Source organism: Astatotilapia calliptera, chromosome 7, assembly GCF_900246225.1.
Source record: "Astatotilapia calliptera chromosome 7, fAstCal1.2, whole genome shotgun sequence".
Lineage (NCBI taxonomy): Eukaryota > Metazoa > Chordata > Actinopteri > Cichliformes > Cichlidae > Astatotilapia > Astatotilapia calliptera.
In genome coordinates this window covers 55,997,922-56,014,324 of record NC_039308.1, presented here as the reverse complement: position 1 = coordinate 56,014,324, position 16,403 = coordinate 55,997,922, and the positions used below count along the sequence as shown (strand labels likewise).

Sequence of the window (16,403 nt, the reverse complement as noted above, 5' to 3'; positions counted from 1 at the left end):
ACTGAATCTGTGGAAGCTCCGCGATAGCCACCACACGAAGTAACGAGTAACGACCCTATCTAAATCCCAGTAACGACTAACGCGTTCCTGATTTTGGCATAATAACTAGTTACCGTGCTCGTTACCACAATAATAACGTAGTTACTGTAACGCGTTACTTAATAACGCGTTAGTCCCAACACTGATTATCAGTGCTGCAAACAACGTTTACCCGGTAGCTTGATTTTGTTGGGTTAGGGTTTCTGATTTTTTTTTGTTTTTTTAATGCAACTGGGCAGCAGAGGTCGCTATTAGGTAGGTCTTCGGTCTACTATAGCCAGTGGTGGGATGATAATTTGTATTCATAAAATCATTGCGTTTTATGTAACACGATCGTAGACGGTATTAGATCAGCTCAAAGTTACATTTTAGGCTGCTTTTGCATTATAAACAAGTATAAAATGTGCGTGTGAAACCGGCACAATGTGTTTCGTGCACGCGGAAGACTACATTCCCCATGATACTCACGCCAAATCAGCCTCGGCCAATAAGAAGTCCGTTTGTTGAATGGGCGCAAAAATCTGTTGTCTGGGTTTACAGGTACACATTGAGAGAGTTAATCTCCGGTCAAAACAAAGGGAAAAATATTTAACTGTAATGAACGTTACTGAGCTTTACTCCAACGAGGGGTACGAGTGAAGAGCGACTCTCCGGGAGACAGGTCGCACGTCGTGTCTAGCGTAATGCTAAACAAACTGCTCGCTGCTACTTCATGAATTGAGCTCTTATTGCTAGCCAGCTAACACGTTAGCGCTGCCTCTTACAAACAATGTCCAGTCTACCACAAAATAACTTGAAGGAACAGCTAGCGAGGCACAGCAATGCTGCTCAAAGCAAGCAGTCTGTTGCTAAACCTAAACCGGGGTAAGTATGGCCAAAAAACTGCTAGCTAACTGTAAGCTTTGCTAACAGCAAAAGGATGGATACGTTTTGTTATTTACTGTACACTCTGTTTAGGGTGACAGTGGTGGGCATGCGATATGGTTTCGAATTGCGACACTTTCACCTCAAAGTCTGTAAGACTGTCTGTTAGACTAGCTGTCTTAACAGTCATATTGTTTTTATAATTCAGCTCCTTTTGTGTGTAATTTTCAGGGCTTTTTCTTTCAAAAAGAAGTCCTCATCAGGTACGACCAAGGTGGAAGTCCCTACCAAGGTAATCAGCTCAAATGTTTTGGCAAACAGGAATGTCAATGTCCACAAGAGCGGTTTGGTGACTCCATCTCCTTTGACATTTTCAAACAAGCTTGAGAGACCTCAAAAATCCAAAATCAACAACTACTTCTCTGTAAGTTCAAAATGCAAGTCGGATACCATCAGCCCAGCAGATATTGCCTCTCCTGCATCCCAAACACCTTCAGTGGTCTCTGATATTAAGTCGGCACCAGCTCCAGCTAAATCTGACAGCCTATCTTGTAGCAGTAATTCATTCAATTTCACAGCTCTGGATGTGTCACGTAGTTTTCCTGTGGACAACTGGGATGATTTAGATGACTTTGAAACACCAGCCAAGGGAAAAAACAACTCATTCAGTTCAGAAGTATCAGAGAAAAGTGGCAAACTAAACTATGATTCCTTATTTAAAACATCCAAATTAACTAGCAAGAGTGGTAAGCAAACCTGCATGGAAACAGATGAGCCAGAGGAAAATGTCAACACCGCTGCAGTTTCACCAGGACCCAGTTTAAACCAGGAACCAGCAGACTGGTCAGATGAGGAGGAGCTTGCCATTAAGATGAACAGAAAACATCCTGCACATCTAAAGCATGTCTTGAGTGACAGTGAAGAAGATAATAATGCTGAGCTGGAACCTTTTACAGGAAGCACAGGTAACTGGGTGTTTATTTTAGGTATACACTGGTCAACAGATTACATTTAAAAACAAAAAAACGCTATGTGCTACCATGTGTTACTCTATAGGTAACAAGAAAATATGGATTGACCCAAAGACAATAGAGATAGATGACAACTCTGAGCCTGAAGATGACCTTGATTGCATTCCACCTTCTCCCATCCCTGATGAGATCATTTACGCAGGCTCAGCACTGGAGACAAGGTCAGAATTAAGACTTGTCTGCATATTTTACCAATCATACTTGTGTTTGTAGCAGCCAAAATGCTCGAATGTTCTCTTTCATCCTGTAAAAAGTTGTTACTGCCAGCAATCGCTTCTCTGTAGTGATAATAGTTAGATTGATGGGGAAAGTTTTAAATATAGACAGTATATAAGACAGCCTTGGCTTCAGAGATGGTGCCAGTGAGCAAAAGGCGTAAACTTGAATTTCTTTAATGGCCAGCAAGTTTGGTTCCTCTGAACTTCCTATCTGTGGGGGAAAAGATCTGTGGGTTTCTCATCTTTGACCTTAATAAATACTTAGCTGATGAACTTAATCACTCTTTCAGGTCATATTTATTATAACAAGAAAGTCATTTTAAAAATTACGGTTGTTCTAAGAGTTAGAAACGTATCACATGACTTTCTTTATTTTCAAACAGAGCTGAATCAGCTGATTCTCAAATTGGAGACAATGCTGTGAAATCAAAGAGCCCCGTCGCACTGCATGAACCATCCGAGCTCTGCTTAAAAGACAAAACAAGTGAGTGTTGTACCTTTAAAAAAAAAAAAAAAATCCTATACTTCATTTTATTCAAAAGTATGTTTTGTTGTTTTTTTTCTTCCATGTATTGAATTCTTTTCAGATGAAAAACTTTTTGCTATCATGGAGTCCATTTGTGCTCTGGTTGACTCCATCCCTGAACATGAATTAATTGCTTTGTCCTGTGGAGATGAACTTTTACTGAAGAGGGCCCAGAGGTGTGTTAGCTTTGTGTGTAGTTTTGGTATTATTCATGGTGTTTTAATTAAATGTCTTTATGACCATAATCACCTGCTTTTATCCTGCAGGAAGAGAATTCTTGCAACTGGCGGTGACTGTTTGTTTAGGATGCAGCAGCCAGACAGCACAGTGATTTCTGAACCCAGCTTCAAAGAAACATCTTTTTCTAGCAACGGTGTTTCATCCAACTGCTCTGTGCCTGTGGACTCCAAGAAGCCTCCTCAGCATAGAAGATCTTCAGTCATCTCTGTGGACTATGACTCTGATCACTCTGACAGTGTTATTGATATAAAGCCCTTGGATAATAAGGACAGCAGGGCAATAGGTGTTGAAACTGACAGTATCTGTGACTCTCCATCAGCACACAGGTTCACAAAGCCATCTTTTAATATATCTGAGAAATCAAGCATTGATCTTGATGGCTCAGACCTCTTCTTCTCACCCAAGGACTCAGAGAGTGGTGCGCAGAAGAAATCGAACAACACCCCAACGTTTGTAGCTGCTGAAGATGAAGAAATGGATGACTTCTATAATGACGACTTTGATATAGATGACTTTAATGACTCTGATATCCCAGATTACTTTGACGAACCACAAACTTCATCAGCTGTGACTACAGCAGTGAAAGAGGGGGGGCCAAGCAAGTCCTCATGGGAAAAGAAACCAACAACACCTACTTCTGCTCCAAAGCCGTCAACAATTTGTTCTCCAGGCAAGTCATTTTGTACTCACTGAATCTGTTTTTGAGGCATCTGAGAACAGCCTATTGTGTCCCTCTGGTCCACAAATCTCATACAGTTCTAGATTGTTACACATTCCATGTGTACTGATTTCATTCTCCTGAAATGCAAAACTCCATATGAATTATATATTTAACAGAAAACGTATGTTTTTAAAGGTGGTCTGTCATACCTGATAAACACAGGATTTGATTTTTAAGGAACTTGTCTTTTTTGTGTCTCTATTTGCAGAACCCACCTTCAAAAACCCAGCTCATGATCGCTTCAGAGGCTTTAACTTCCCTCATTCACAAGAGATGATGAAGATCTTTCACAAGCGTTTTGGACTTCATCAATTCAGGTTTAATCAACTAGAAGCGATTAATGCTGCACTGCTGGGTGAAGATGCGTTTGTTTTAATGCCCACAGGTTTGTAAAAGCATGCTTACAGTAGCAGTGCAGCGTTTGCTGTGAAGATGTCCAGGTATCTTAAACTGTTGTATTTTTTAGGTGGAGGGAAAAGTTTGTGCTATCAGCTGCCTGCGTGTGTCTCGCTGGGGGTCACTGTGGTGGTTTCTCCACTCAAATCACTCATCGTAGACCAAGTTCAGAAACTCACCACTCTGGATGTAAGTATGCTTGTTTCCACTCGTATATTTGATCAGAGAAAAGTGTGAAGTGCTTATGCGTGTACTTGGAAAATGTATTTAATAAGTTAATTTAATAGGTTTAAAAAGTATTTTCATTTTAACAGTTTTTCAAAACTATGGGTCAGTTCATATCTTAACTTTTGGCAGTCAGATTTGGTTCATTTCACCAGTTGGCCCCTGTCTGCCACTTGATTACTTGATAATGATTGGATTATAACATGCATCTCAATATAAGGCCCAGGGGCCAGAACTTGTCAGGCAAAGACTCCAGTTTGGCCCAAAGTAAGGTCTTGGAAAGTGTGAAGGAGGGCATCATTTTTGTACTGTTAACTGTGTTTTTTGGTTTTGTTTTTGGTTTTTTGTTTTTTTAAATAAGTTTTGTTTTTCCTGTTGATAAACACCTCCCCTATGGCCATTCAATTAGAAAAAAGTAATTAGGTAACGTATAAACAATTAAATAACAACAGAAGAAATCCTGTCTACAATTGAAACAAATGTTTTTTTCAAAATAAGTAATTATTTTGAAAAAACAGACATCCCGGTGCATACGTTTTCTGCTTTATGGTTAAATCACAGCCTGAGAAATGAAGTGCCACAGCCTTTTCTAAAATTTTACACATTTATTTCTCACAAGTTAAGTCCAAAGAGTTGAGCTGACAAATGTCTTTAATTTACTACAGCAGCATTTCTTTGTCATGTAGAGACTGCATTTGATTTGCTTATATTAAGATATCGGAGGGATTAACTGTGTAGTTAAACTTCCTTAGACTGACCAAAAGTTTTGCTTGTCCAGCCCACTTGCATTAATGTTTTCACTAACAGCTCCTCACTACATGGGAAATGGAACTGCGAGTCAATATTGTGAATAGTAATTTCAGTCTTGGTTTAGGAAGTTTTTTATACTTCTGCTGTTTTGTTTTGTTTTTTGGGGGGGTTTTTTTGTGTTGTTGTTGTGGTTTGTTTTGTGTTTTTGGTTTTTAATTTTTGTTTTTATTGTATTGCTCTACATTTCAGATTCCAGCAACAAGTCTATCTGGTGATAAAAGTGATAGTGAAGCATCGAGGATTTATATGCAGCTTTCAAGGAAAGATCCCATTATTAAACTGCTCTATGCCACACCTGAAAAGGTGAGCTTTTTGTGACTTGTAAACTAATTTTGAAAGATTTAATTGCATAATTAAACATGTCTGTAACTATAAATTCTGTAATGCTTAAAACTGACTTATTCCTCACTCCCCCCCCAAAAGGTGAGTGCGAGTAACAGGTTAATCTCCGCACTGCAGAACTTGTACGAGCGAGGCCTTCTGGCTCGGTTTGTCATAGATGAAGCCCATTGTGTCAGTCAGGTATGCTCCTTTGCTTTCATGCACACCCAATCCTGCTGTATGCTTTTATTTTTAGCAGCAGCCATTTTAAATCATTCCATCATTTTAAATCTTTCAGTGGGGCCACGATTTCCGCCCAGACTACAAGAAGCTGCATGAACTGCGTCAGAAGTTCCCTAATGTGGCAATGATGGCTCTGACAGCCACAGCTACTCCCCGAGTGCAGAAAGACATCCTCAACCAGCTGAACATGAGTCGACCCCAAGTGTATGTCTTCACTTTCAGCCTCTGGCTTAGATTTAAAACGTGTGTGTGTGTGTGTGTGTGTGTGTGTGTGTGTGTGTGTGTGTGTGTGTGTGTGTTTTTTTCTTCTTCTTGCTGGATCAAAAAGCAAAACAGTAACTGAACATTTTTCTTCTAATGTGTTTTCAGGTTTACGATGAGCTTCAACAGAACAAACCTGAAATACTCAGTGCTGCCCAAGAAACCCAAAAAGGTGGATGAGGACTGCACCAGCTGGATCAAGAAGCACTACCCACGTAAATAATTCAGTACTTTCTCTGATCCCGGTGCATGCTATTTTCAGAACACTGTCATAACTGCTGTGTTAAATTTTTAACTGTATATGAACACTTTAAGCCCTCACATGTCTGGAACAGTAGGTGGGAAATCAAAACAGTTTGCAGACAACAAGCCAAGTGGATTACTGTGTAGAATTTTATTATATCAAGTTGTTGGATGTTATTTTTGATAGAAATGAAATCCCTAAGTTCTTTTAAATCTGTGTTTTGTCGGGGGTTATATGCATCTGTCTGTTGTTCTGATGCAGGTGACTCTGGCATCGTGTACTGCCTGTCTCGTAATGACTGTGATGCCATGGCCGAGAGTCTTCAGAGAGCAGGGTTATCAGCCCTGTCGTATCACGCAGGACTCAGTGACAGTGACCGAGAGTATGTGCAGACCAAATGGATCAATCAGGATGGTTGCCAGGTCAGCTCAAAACTCAAATTATAGATATTATGAACATAACCAGCAGTCTGGGTACCGGCCACAAAGACGAGATCACTAGATGGTTGCGTAATTTAAATCATGGTTTCGAGTCATGCTTGAAATCCTCTTTTTTCATTTGCTGCCAACAGGTCATCTGTGCCACCATAGCCTTTGGCATGGGCATTGACAAGCCTGATGTGCGCTATGTGATCCACGCTAGTCTGCCTAAATCAATGGAAGGATACTACCAGGAGTCGGGGAGAGCTGGCAGGGATGGAGAGATCTCTCACTGCATTCTCTTTTACTCCTACACCGACGTCCAGCGCATCAAGAGGATTATCAGCAGTAAGTGATAGAAAATCAAACCGTCCAGGCCAGTTCAGCTCCTAACATGTTTACACAGTGTCTTTTTGGCTTCTTGCATTATCGCAGTGGACAGAGAAGGTGACAGACACACCAAGGCAACTCACTACAACAACCTACACAGCATGGTGCACTTCTGTGAGAACGTGATGGAGTGCAGAAGAATTCAGCTGCTCGCTTACTTCGGAGAGCTGAAGTTCAACAGAAACTTTTGTAAGGACCATCCAGACGTCAGCTGCGACAACTGTACCAAACCCAACGTAGGAATCATTTCTTCTATGTTGATGATATATGTAACCTACCGCCAGCTGTTTGTAATTGGCCATCAATGTTCCTAAAAACAGCAATACAAGATGCGAAACGTGACTGAAGACGTGAAAAAGATCGTGAGGTTTGTCCAGGAGAACTGTGAGAAAGTCGGAGCAAGGTTTGGCAAGACTGCTAACCAAAACAGACTGACCCTCAACATGCTTGTGGATATCTTCATAGGTACAGTACATACACAAGCAAGCAGTAAAAATGCATTTGGCAGCTAGACAAGTTGATATTCCCAGTACAGTTGTTTGAATTATGTGTGGTTAAAAACTGTAAATGTTCTTTTATGTCAGGCTCTAAAGCTGCCAAGGTACAGACAGGAATGTTTGGCATTGGAGCAGCCTACTCCAGACACAATGCTGACCGTCTTTTTAAAAAGCTGGTTCTGGATAACGTCCTGGTTGAAGACCTCTACATCACCAATGGTGGGCAAGCTGTGTCTTATATCTCCGCTGGAACAAAAGCAATGAATGTGCTGTCTGGACACATGCAGGTAAGAGGTCGCACATCAGCGTTTAAGGCCTTTACAGACCTGACAGGCATGATGAAATCAATTATCAATTGTTTTTCTTGGTGCTTTTTAATTTGCTTGCAGTGTGTATTAGAAATTCATATGCTAAAACATCGGAATTTGTGTCATTTTTACTTTAAAGCCCTTTGTACACCAATCGTTTTAAGTGTCATGAAGAGAGGTAGAGTAGGAAAATGCAATGAAGTGCTGCCAGTCAATGAAAACACTACTGGCTCTCATCATTTCCCAGGTGGAGTTTTATGAGACTGAGAGCGCGTCCACCATCAGGAAACATAAAGCTGCCACGGCGAAGAACGTCTCCCGGAGAGAGGCAATGGTGCAGGAGTGTCTTAAGGAGCTGTTGGATCTCTGCAAGCAGCTGGGGAAAGCATTTGGCCTTCATTATTACAACATTTTCTCCACTGCCACATTGAAAAAGATAGCTGGTAATTAAACTTCTCAGACACAGAACTTTTTATTTAATTTCAAAAGCAAACATTTTATAACTTAACACACTTTTTGTCACATTCAGAAAAGCTTTCTTCTGACCCTGAAGTCCTCCTGCAAATTGATGGTGTAACAGAAGATAAACTGGACAAGTATGGAGCTGAAGTCATTCAGGTCCTACAGAAATATTCTGCGTGGCAGCTACCTGGTAAGAGATCCTACTGAAGTTTTGCACATTGTAACTTTTTGAATCACATGATGGTGTGCTAACAGGCAGGTGGGCAGCATGTTCACCTGAGTTTGTGAATAAGATAACTTGAAAATGAGGCGGCATAGGAGCTTCCAGTTATATCAAATTGTATCTACTTAAAATCTCAGACCAGTTTAAATTTGTGACCTCAATGTCAGAGGTCAAGGTTTCTTAAAATCTTGTGAATGTGATCAAGACATCTAAGATTTTGGCATGTCTATGAGGAGGCTGACCACTAGCACTAGTGGTTGCCTGTAGTTTTTTTTTTTTTTTTTTAATTTAACACAATTTGTGTGAATTTAAAAATAAAGTTAAATGTCTTCTGTGTATCAGAGGAGCAGGCTGACAGTGGAGGCGACGGGTGGATAGACACGGCACGAGGTCGCACTCGTGGAAATGACGAGGATGACACTGAATCCTCCACCTACTTCCGTAATAAGTCTGCACAGGGACAGAAGAGAAAGAAGGCTCCGTTCTTCAAGTATTCCAAGAAGAAAAAAGGATGTGGCAACACAAGCTCCAGTTCTAAAGGGTCTGTAGAGTGTTGTCTCACATTTCATCATCCCTTGTCCCTTGTAACTGAACTATTTTTCTTTTTTGCTTTCTTTTGTCTTGCTGTGGTGATTTTTGTGGATTTAGCCGTGGCTACAGCAGCAATAAATCCTGGTCGTCCTCCAGCTCCAGGGGTGGAGGTCGAGGGTCCAGGAGCTCAGCAGGTGATGCATCAGCAGCCAGGAGACCAGGATTATTGGCAGCCCCGATGCCTCAAAGCAGCCAGCGTCCGTTCTTAAAGCCAGTATTTTCACACTTGAGCTAGGACTCCTTCATCCCGTATCTGACTTTGTAGACTAGTAAGCTAATTTTCTAATCCACCAAGCTGCTGCTTCATATTGGACCAGCTAAAACTGCATTTTCTGTACAGTTATCGCATGTTTATATTGTTGTACATTTTTACTTTCTGTGGATGGAATCCTTCCCTGCACTTTTGTGCTTATCTTATTTCATAATAAAAATAAATTAAAATTTTATTCATGAGTATCGATGTAACTTGTTTTGTTTTTACACAAAACCACACGAGCAGCTGCATCCGTTTTTAACATTTATTTCAAGTTTGAAGTGTCTTATTTAATGGCACCAGTTACAAGGGACTATTGGAGAGAAACAATATTTTATACTGACTTGTACAGAAGGTTACCTACAGTACAAACATTGGTTTTGGAATGGATCAGACTGAACAAGAACTGGATTTGGCACATGGAGATATATATATATGTATATATACTTGTATATTTAACATAATTAAACAGCAATCTGCGATCTGAGGATAGAATGAGGCAGACTAGAGAACACGCCACCAGACATGGATATGCATATACACTCATTGACGTGTATGCACAGTTGTGTGAAGGTCTGTACTGGGAGCGAGCAAAGGGCAAAAAGCAGAGCAAGCTGTCTTGGGTTAGTTTCATTAAACCCTTAGTGCGAAAAGCACCATTCACATTAATGTGACAGGGGCTCTGGCCAGGGAGGAAATCAAGCCAATTAAGAACAAACCACCTAATTGTGGTCAGGTAAGTTGGTTTAAGTGATTGCAACAGAAATCTTAAATTCTGATTATTTTTTTAAATTTATTTTTTTTAGCTGTTTTAGCTAATAATGACTCAGATATGTAGACAACATAACACGTCACAGTAAAGTGCAGTCCAGTAGAATGAAAAAAAAGCAACCTCAGGCATGAAACTTAAGATCTTTTTGTTACAGCCTTCATAACAATCGATCAAAAGTTTACAGAAATCTGGTGGTTGGCTGTCATATGAAATTGCATTTTAAATCCATGCAGCTTATGTTACTGGGTTAATTCTCATCACGTGTATTTTACTTTTACTAAAATTCATGTTTCATCTTCCACTGCAACCACATATTTTCAAAAAGTACAAACAAGCCAATTTTCCTTATGAACCATAAATGACAGATATAGCTTCTGTCATCTCCCATGAAGTAAAGTAACTGCAGAAAATGGAAACGTGGCACCACAACTGCAATGTAATGTCAGGTTAGTCACAGGAAACAAGCTTGCAAAGAGTTTTGCCTGCCTGTTGAACACTAGAGTCTAAGACAGAGCTGAAAAGTGTTTTTCCCCTCTTGGTTTGGGAGATTTAAGGATGGAGAAGTCTGTAGCCGAAAGAGATGTCACGCCTCTCTGTCTCCATTCCTTCATCTTTGCCACTTTGGTAAACTGCAGAGTGAGGATCCAGGCACAGGGAGCAATGTTTTGCTTAACAGTGAAACAACAGAAAACAGCAGAACAAACATCCACACAAGAGGTCTCTAAGGAAAATGCCATTTTAGAAACTGTGATTACTGATTGCAAAGGTAACTGAGCGTCTAAGCATTCGAGTCCAAGCATCGTTGTTTGAGTGAGCACAACAGCAAATTGGGCGAATAAATTTGGCTCATCAAACATTAGTCATCATTAGATCTTAGTATACATGTTTTTCATACTTTTTGCTCTTACAGCTGTTTATTGCTTCATGAATAATGCTGCCTTTTTTTTTTCTTTTTCTTTTTTTTTTAAATTGTTGCATGTTCAGAGAGACCGCTTAAGCTACATAATGCTGAGAGATGTAAAAGGAACACTTTTAAAAAAAGATGTCTACAACAATGCAGCCTGGCTGGACTAAAGGGTCATACTGACCTCAGTGAAAAAGTAATAAATATGAAGTATGAAAGTACACAAAAAAAGTCAACCCACCCGCCCCGCTCCACCCCCTGGTAGGAAAAAATGTGCTTTTTTTTCTTTTCTTCACTTAAATAAGCTCCTACATCAACAGCGTTCTTGCTAGTGTTGCTGTATTGATTCCATGTTTCCTTTTAGCATTGTGCTGAGAAATGTCAGTGCTGTTACCTCCACCAGAGATAACTATGGCCTGTGAAAGACAATTAGCCAAAGGAGTGGATCCAGCCACAATGCCAGCGTGCAAGCTACTCTGTCTGCAGTCAGGCCATAGCCGAGGACTTATATGCTCAGATTACACAGGAGCAAACAAATCAAGTAGCACCATCAAGCCTTTAGTGGAGCAGCTGCAGGAGGGTGTGTGTAAAAAAACCAAAAAAGAAAACAAAGAAGAAAAGAAAACATTAACCCTGTACAGCCGTTGATCAGCCTTCAATTTCGAATTTACATGGTAATTGATCCTTCAGAACTTCTCTACATCTCTTTCTCGTCACCCCTCTCACTTCTCCTCCTTCTCTGCTTTAGTCTGTCCAAGCCTCCACTCCATCACCATGAATCTTGCTTCCACTCCTACATAATGACACACTAACACATACACCTGCATTTGGTGCAGGAGGTACAACCCCCCCGATTTTAACCAGAATCCAGCAGCCGCGACAGTTATTGCTCCCTTGAGCTGTGAGACGGAAGAGCCTCAAGCCTGACCAAGACATCAAGGAGCAGATGTTATCTGATATAAAACTCCAGATAAAGAAAAGATTCCTGTATGCAGTCTGTCTCCACCAAAGTCGAGATTTCTGGTTTCACATTAGTTAATTCTAGATTAATTTATTGTTTCAGTGCGATTTTCCTTAATCTGACCAACAGATACTGTATTTATAAATGCAGAGAAAAGATAATTATTGCATTAATAGTAGCTAATTTTATGCAATATTCATTTTATCAAAACAGCCTCCTAGTTTTTTTTAAATGTTAAATTTTTAAGAATGTCAAATTACTTTGTGTTTGTTTTTTTAAGAGGACCTTTTATATCCTTAAGAGTAGATTTGCATGAAAAACAGCTTAAAATAATTATTATTTACCTCATTCTGTGCTTTAGTGCAGCCCTTCAGCTTATCTTCTGTCTGAAATGAGCTATTTCAGCTCCCCCACTCCATCAGGTGAGTGGTGGTTATGTGCGCACACAACCAGCACTGTGTGCCTAAACATGACCATATTAGGGACATCCGCTCTTACTGACATCATGCAGGTCCAAGGGTCCAAAAAACCCCCAAAAACAAAACAAAACAAAACAAAAAAAATCAAACTGTCAGCAGCCTGAAGTCTGAGCTTCTGTCTCACATGGATTATTTGCACATTTGTATACTCAACTATCTTAAACATGAGAATCCAGCATATTTAAATATCAAAAAACAGGTCCCCTTTAACGTAGATCCAGTCAGTCAGGCTCCGTCACTTCTCCAAATTCTTCAAGTAAAATAAGATATGATAAAGTTATGAAAGTCGGACATATGTTTTTGAATTATTTAGTATTGGTGGTACAATGACATTCCAGATTTAATTCAATCTAAACGGTCATTAAAGTTGCACACACTCTGCTGGTGGAGTGATGGGAGGCATGATTAGTGTTGAGTGGATCTGGATAAAAGCCCTGTTTGTTTGTTTTTTGTTGTTGTTTTTTTGTTGTTGTTTTTGTTGTTTTTTGTTTTTTCTTTTTCAGACCTCCTTCCATCTTTCCATAAATGCTTCTGACCTTACAGCGCTAAAAAAGGTATAATTTAATCTCAATAACAAAATAACATTTCAGTTCTGTTAAAATATACATGGAAAACGTGTCAATATATATTAGGAAACAAACTAATTTGTACAAAAAGTACAGTATTACTCTTATTCTAACAATAATAATAATATAGTCAGAGCAAGGTTGATATGAAACCAAAATAAATCAAGAATTCTTCATACAAAGAAATCATTGAAATTCATCGAATTTCAACGTGATGAAAAAAAAAAAAAGCAAATCAAATTAAAATGAAGAAATAACAAAAGAACTGAACCAACGAGCACATTCAAAGTTCTTAATTATTAAAACCATGTCAGCATTGCACATCTACCTAGACTATCATCTACTGGTGCCAGTGAATCTTTGCTCATTGTGAGCGTTTTTCTAACCACGTCTGACACTACTGGGAAAATAACACTACAGGTATTGGTACTTATTTCACCGTATCCTTATAAAGTGTTAGAAAATAACCTTGCGAACCTTGTATACAAATGTATACTGAAGTCTAACTGTGTCTTAAGCTATCGATAATTTCTATATTCCCAAAAAAAACTCATTAACCACACTTTCTGTTTTCCATTCCACACGCCTTCACTATTATTCCCGTCAAACTGCTTTGTTTTTCTAATGAGGTTAATCTGCTGCCGACTTCTGATGGGGATGAATCGATATCAAGCGCTATTACACCACTTTGACTCATGTATGGTTCACAGCAGAAGGCCCTTTGACTCTGACGTGACTCACTTTCATCTTTTACTGACAAAATCAACTTCCTTGATCACCATTCACGACCCCTTCTCCTTCTGCTAATCGTGTTTAAAAGCAATAAATAAGAAACGAAGGCAACGTTCATCTGTTGCGACAAAAAAAAATCTTCTGTTCCGGTAAAAGGAACTGTTTAAAATCCTTTAGTTCTTTGCTTTTCTCTTTAATTTTTTTTCCTTTGTTTTATTTGAAAAAATAAAATACCTGAAATGGCTTAAAATTTAAAAAAAAATTGCAGAAAAAAGGTGTCCTGGCTTTTGTAGAAAAAAAAAAAAGGAAAAAAGAACAACGTAAGCGAAACGAGGAGGGGGTTGAGTGGGTGAGGGCAACTTAAAGTGGAGGAGGGGGAGAGAGATCCTGGCCCGGTGTTACCAGGAGTGGTCCAAGCTGTATGTCTGTCTGCAGGAGGAGGATGAGAGAAGCAGGGTTCATGGTTGGGACGAGGCTGCCCTCCATCACTCCGGAGTCCTAACCGTCTTGCCAGACCCCCGAACAGGTTTATGGACTCTACGACCTCACTCTCACTTGTTAATGAGCAACCCGCCCACCCAGCGGAGCTTGCAGGCAAACCACCGCCTGAGGGGACAAAAGTATTCGTAATGGAACTGCTCAAATTCGGGGGTCTGGCGGATATCAGTTAAAAATGCAATGTCAAGGTCTGACTCGGTGAGGATGATGAGGAGGAGGAGCAACACAAAGAGGAGTCCAATGGTCACAAGGAGCAAACGGAGGACACTTAAGACAAACTTATTCACCTGTTCCACCTCGCTGAGGGCTGAGTCCCCCCCTGCGCCCTCCTGTGCAGATCTACTGTCCGCACCAAAATCACCCCGTTCCCCATGCATAGAGGTGCTCGCTTCCGACTCCTTTTCCTCCTCAATGCTGCAGGGCGCTCCATTGATTTGGCGTGATACGGCTAGTTCCATGCTGTGCTCAGCCACCGGCGTGGGCAGGACGCTGTCAGAGGGGCTGTAGGCCTCGTCAGAGATGACTGCCATCCCCTCGCTGGTATCTGCGACCTGGCTCCGGGAGCGTGGTATAAAGGATTCCCCGTGGGACACTGAACGCACCGGTGTAGAGTGGGCACTGTCACGCAAGGACTCCAGACCTGCAGAGGAGTTCAAAGAGGAAATAAAACAAGGGAATCACATGAAGTAGGAAATATTACACACATTTTAGACATAAAGAACTTATATAAACTTGGCTATAAAGGGGCTTTATGATAGTGGCACAATCGTGAATAATTTTGAGACTATTTTATACAAATTTCCAAACCTGCCTGTCACTCCAAGTTTTGATTGGTCTTTTTAACTGAAATTAGTGGAAACCACTGCACAGAGACAAGACTCCCCAGAGTGATATCTGTTGGATGCTGCTGATGCTTGTAAATCCTATTTTAGTTTTATTAGGCAAGGCAAGGTAAATTTATTTGTATAGCACAATTCAACAACAAGGTGATTCAAAGTGCTTTACAGAGACATTAGAAACAAAAACAAATAAAAAGCATGATTTAAAATTGATTAAAACAAGCAAACAAACAAACTAACTAAACACACACATTTCACACCTGTTCGCGCGATCTGAACCCTTATCGTAAGGGGAGCTACCAGTCCTTCTGTGGACGAGCTACTTTCTATTTTAAATTCCCTGAATTTAAAATACTCTCTAGACCCAGTCTAGACCCAGTTGGGGAGCTACCCAGAGCTCTAATCCCACACCTGTTCGCGCGATCTGAACCCTTATCGTAAGGGGAGCTACCAGTCCTTCTGTGGACGAGCTACTTTCTATTTTAAATTCCCTGAATTTAAAATACTCTCTAGACCCAGTCTAGACCCAGTTGGGGAGCTACCCAGAGCTCTAAACCCACTTAACAAACAAACAAACAAACAAACAAACAAACAAACAAAACAGTATATAAAATCAAAACAGATAAAATCAGAAATAGATAAGATCAGTAGTTAGTGTAAGTTTTGAAATTTAAGCTTAAAAGTGTGGATTTGGTGCTTTATTCAAATGCAGCTGAGAATAGGTGAGTCTTCAACCTGGATTTAAATAAACTGAGTGTTTCAGCTGATCTGAGGCTTTCTGGGAGTTTGTTCCAGATATAAGGAGCATAAAAGCTGAATGCAGCTTCTCCGTGTCTGGTTCTGACTCTGGGAACTGATAAAAGACTGGATCCAGATGACCTGAGGGATCTGGAAGGTTCATACTGGGTCAGGAGGTCACTGATGTATTTTGGTCCTAAACCATTCAGAGCTTTATAGGCCAGCATCAGAACTTTAAAGTCTATGCTCTGACGGACAGGCAGCCAGTGTAAAGACCTCAGAGCTGGACTGATGTGGTCCACTTTTTTGGTCTTAGTGAGGACACGAGCAGCAGAGTTCTGAATGAGCTGTAGTTGTCTGACTGATTTTTTAGGTAGACCTGTAAAGATGCTGTTACAGTAATCAAGCCTACTAAAGATGAATGCATGGACTAGTTTTTCCAGGTCCTGTTGAGACATCAGATCTTTTATCCTTGAAATATTCTTGAGGTGATAGTAAGCTGATTTTGTTATTGTCTTAATGTGTTTTTCTAAGTTTAGGTCTGCATCCATCACTACACCCAAATTTCTCGCCTGGTTTGTGGTTTTTAGATGTATAGATTGAAGTTCTCTGGTGACCTGTAATCGTTTTTC

At 40.2% G+C, this 16,403-nt stretch overlaps 2 protein-coding genes across 7 annotated transcripts in view; one reads left to right on the top strand and one right to left on the bottom strand.

Moving 5' to 3' along the window:
• Window positions 1-508: 508 nt before the first annotated feature.
• blm (BLM RecQ like helicase) lies at window positions 509-9,483 on the top strand. 2 transcript variants are annotated; one of them, XM_026175962.1, is made up of 22 exons: window positions 509-903; window positions 1,135-1,195; window positions 1,286-1,868; window positions 1,960-2,095; window positions 2,536-2,636; window positions 2,740-2,854; window positions 2,945-3,588; window positions 3,848-4,024; window positions 4,106-4,224; window positions 5,260-5,373; window positions 5,494-5,592; window positions 5,690-5,838; window positions 6,004-6,110; window positions 6,401-6,561; window positions 6,711-6,906; window positions 6,994-7,184; window positions 7,269-7,413; window positions 7,533-7,732; window positions 8,001-8,196; window positions 8,283-8,405; window positions 8,781-8,979; window positions 9,087-9,483. In XM_026175962.1, exons 1-22 carry the CDS (start codon window positions 809-811, stop codon window positions 9,262-9,264), a joined length of 4,089 nt encoding a protein of 1,362 aa, XP_026031747.1. In that variant the 5' UTR covers window positions 509-808; the 3' UTR covers window positions 9,265-9,483. The 2 variants fall into 2 exon arrangements, with proteins under 2 accessions (XP_026031747.1, XP_026031746.1); XM_026175961.1 differs by having other exon boundaries at window positions 1,135-1,868.
• Window positions 9,484-13,968: 4,485 nt separating this feature from the next.
• The window catches only part of frmd5a (FERM domain containing 5a), a 67,618-nt gene continuing 65,183 nt past the window's right edge, over window positions 13,969-16,403 (bottom strand). For 4 of the 5 annotated variants that reach the window (XM_026175956.1, XM_026175957.1, XM_026175959.1 and 1 more), the window contains one exon: window positions 13,969-14,834. In XM_026175956.1, the coding sequence (XP_026031741.1) occupies window positions 14,248-14,834 (587 nt within the window). In that variant the 3' untranslated portion in view covers window positions 13,969-14,247. The remainder of the gene's footprint in view (window positions 14,835-16,403) is intronic. The other variant, XM_026175960.1, reaches the window with a different exon arrangement.

What these genes read in the sequence shown, in the direction of transcription:
- blm (XM_026175961.1), top strand. Translation starts at nt 809, where the DNA reads ATGTCCAGTCTACCACAAAATAACTTGAAGGAACAGCTAGCGAGGCAC. An exon ending in AACATGAGTCGACCCCAAGT is followed by an intron (nt 5,839 to 6,003) that starts GTATGTCTTCAC and finishes ATGTGTTTTCAG; the next exon opens with GTTTACGATGAGCTTCAACA. An exon ending in TTCTGCGTGGCAGCTACCTG is followed by an intron (nt 8,406 to 8,780) that starts GTAAGAGATCCT and finishes TCTGTGTATCAG; the next exon opens with AGGAGCAGGCTGACAGTGGA.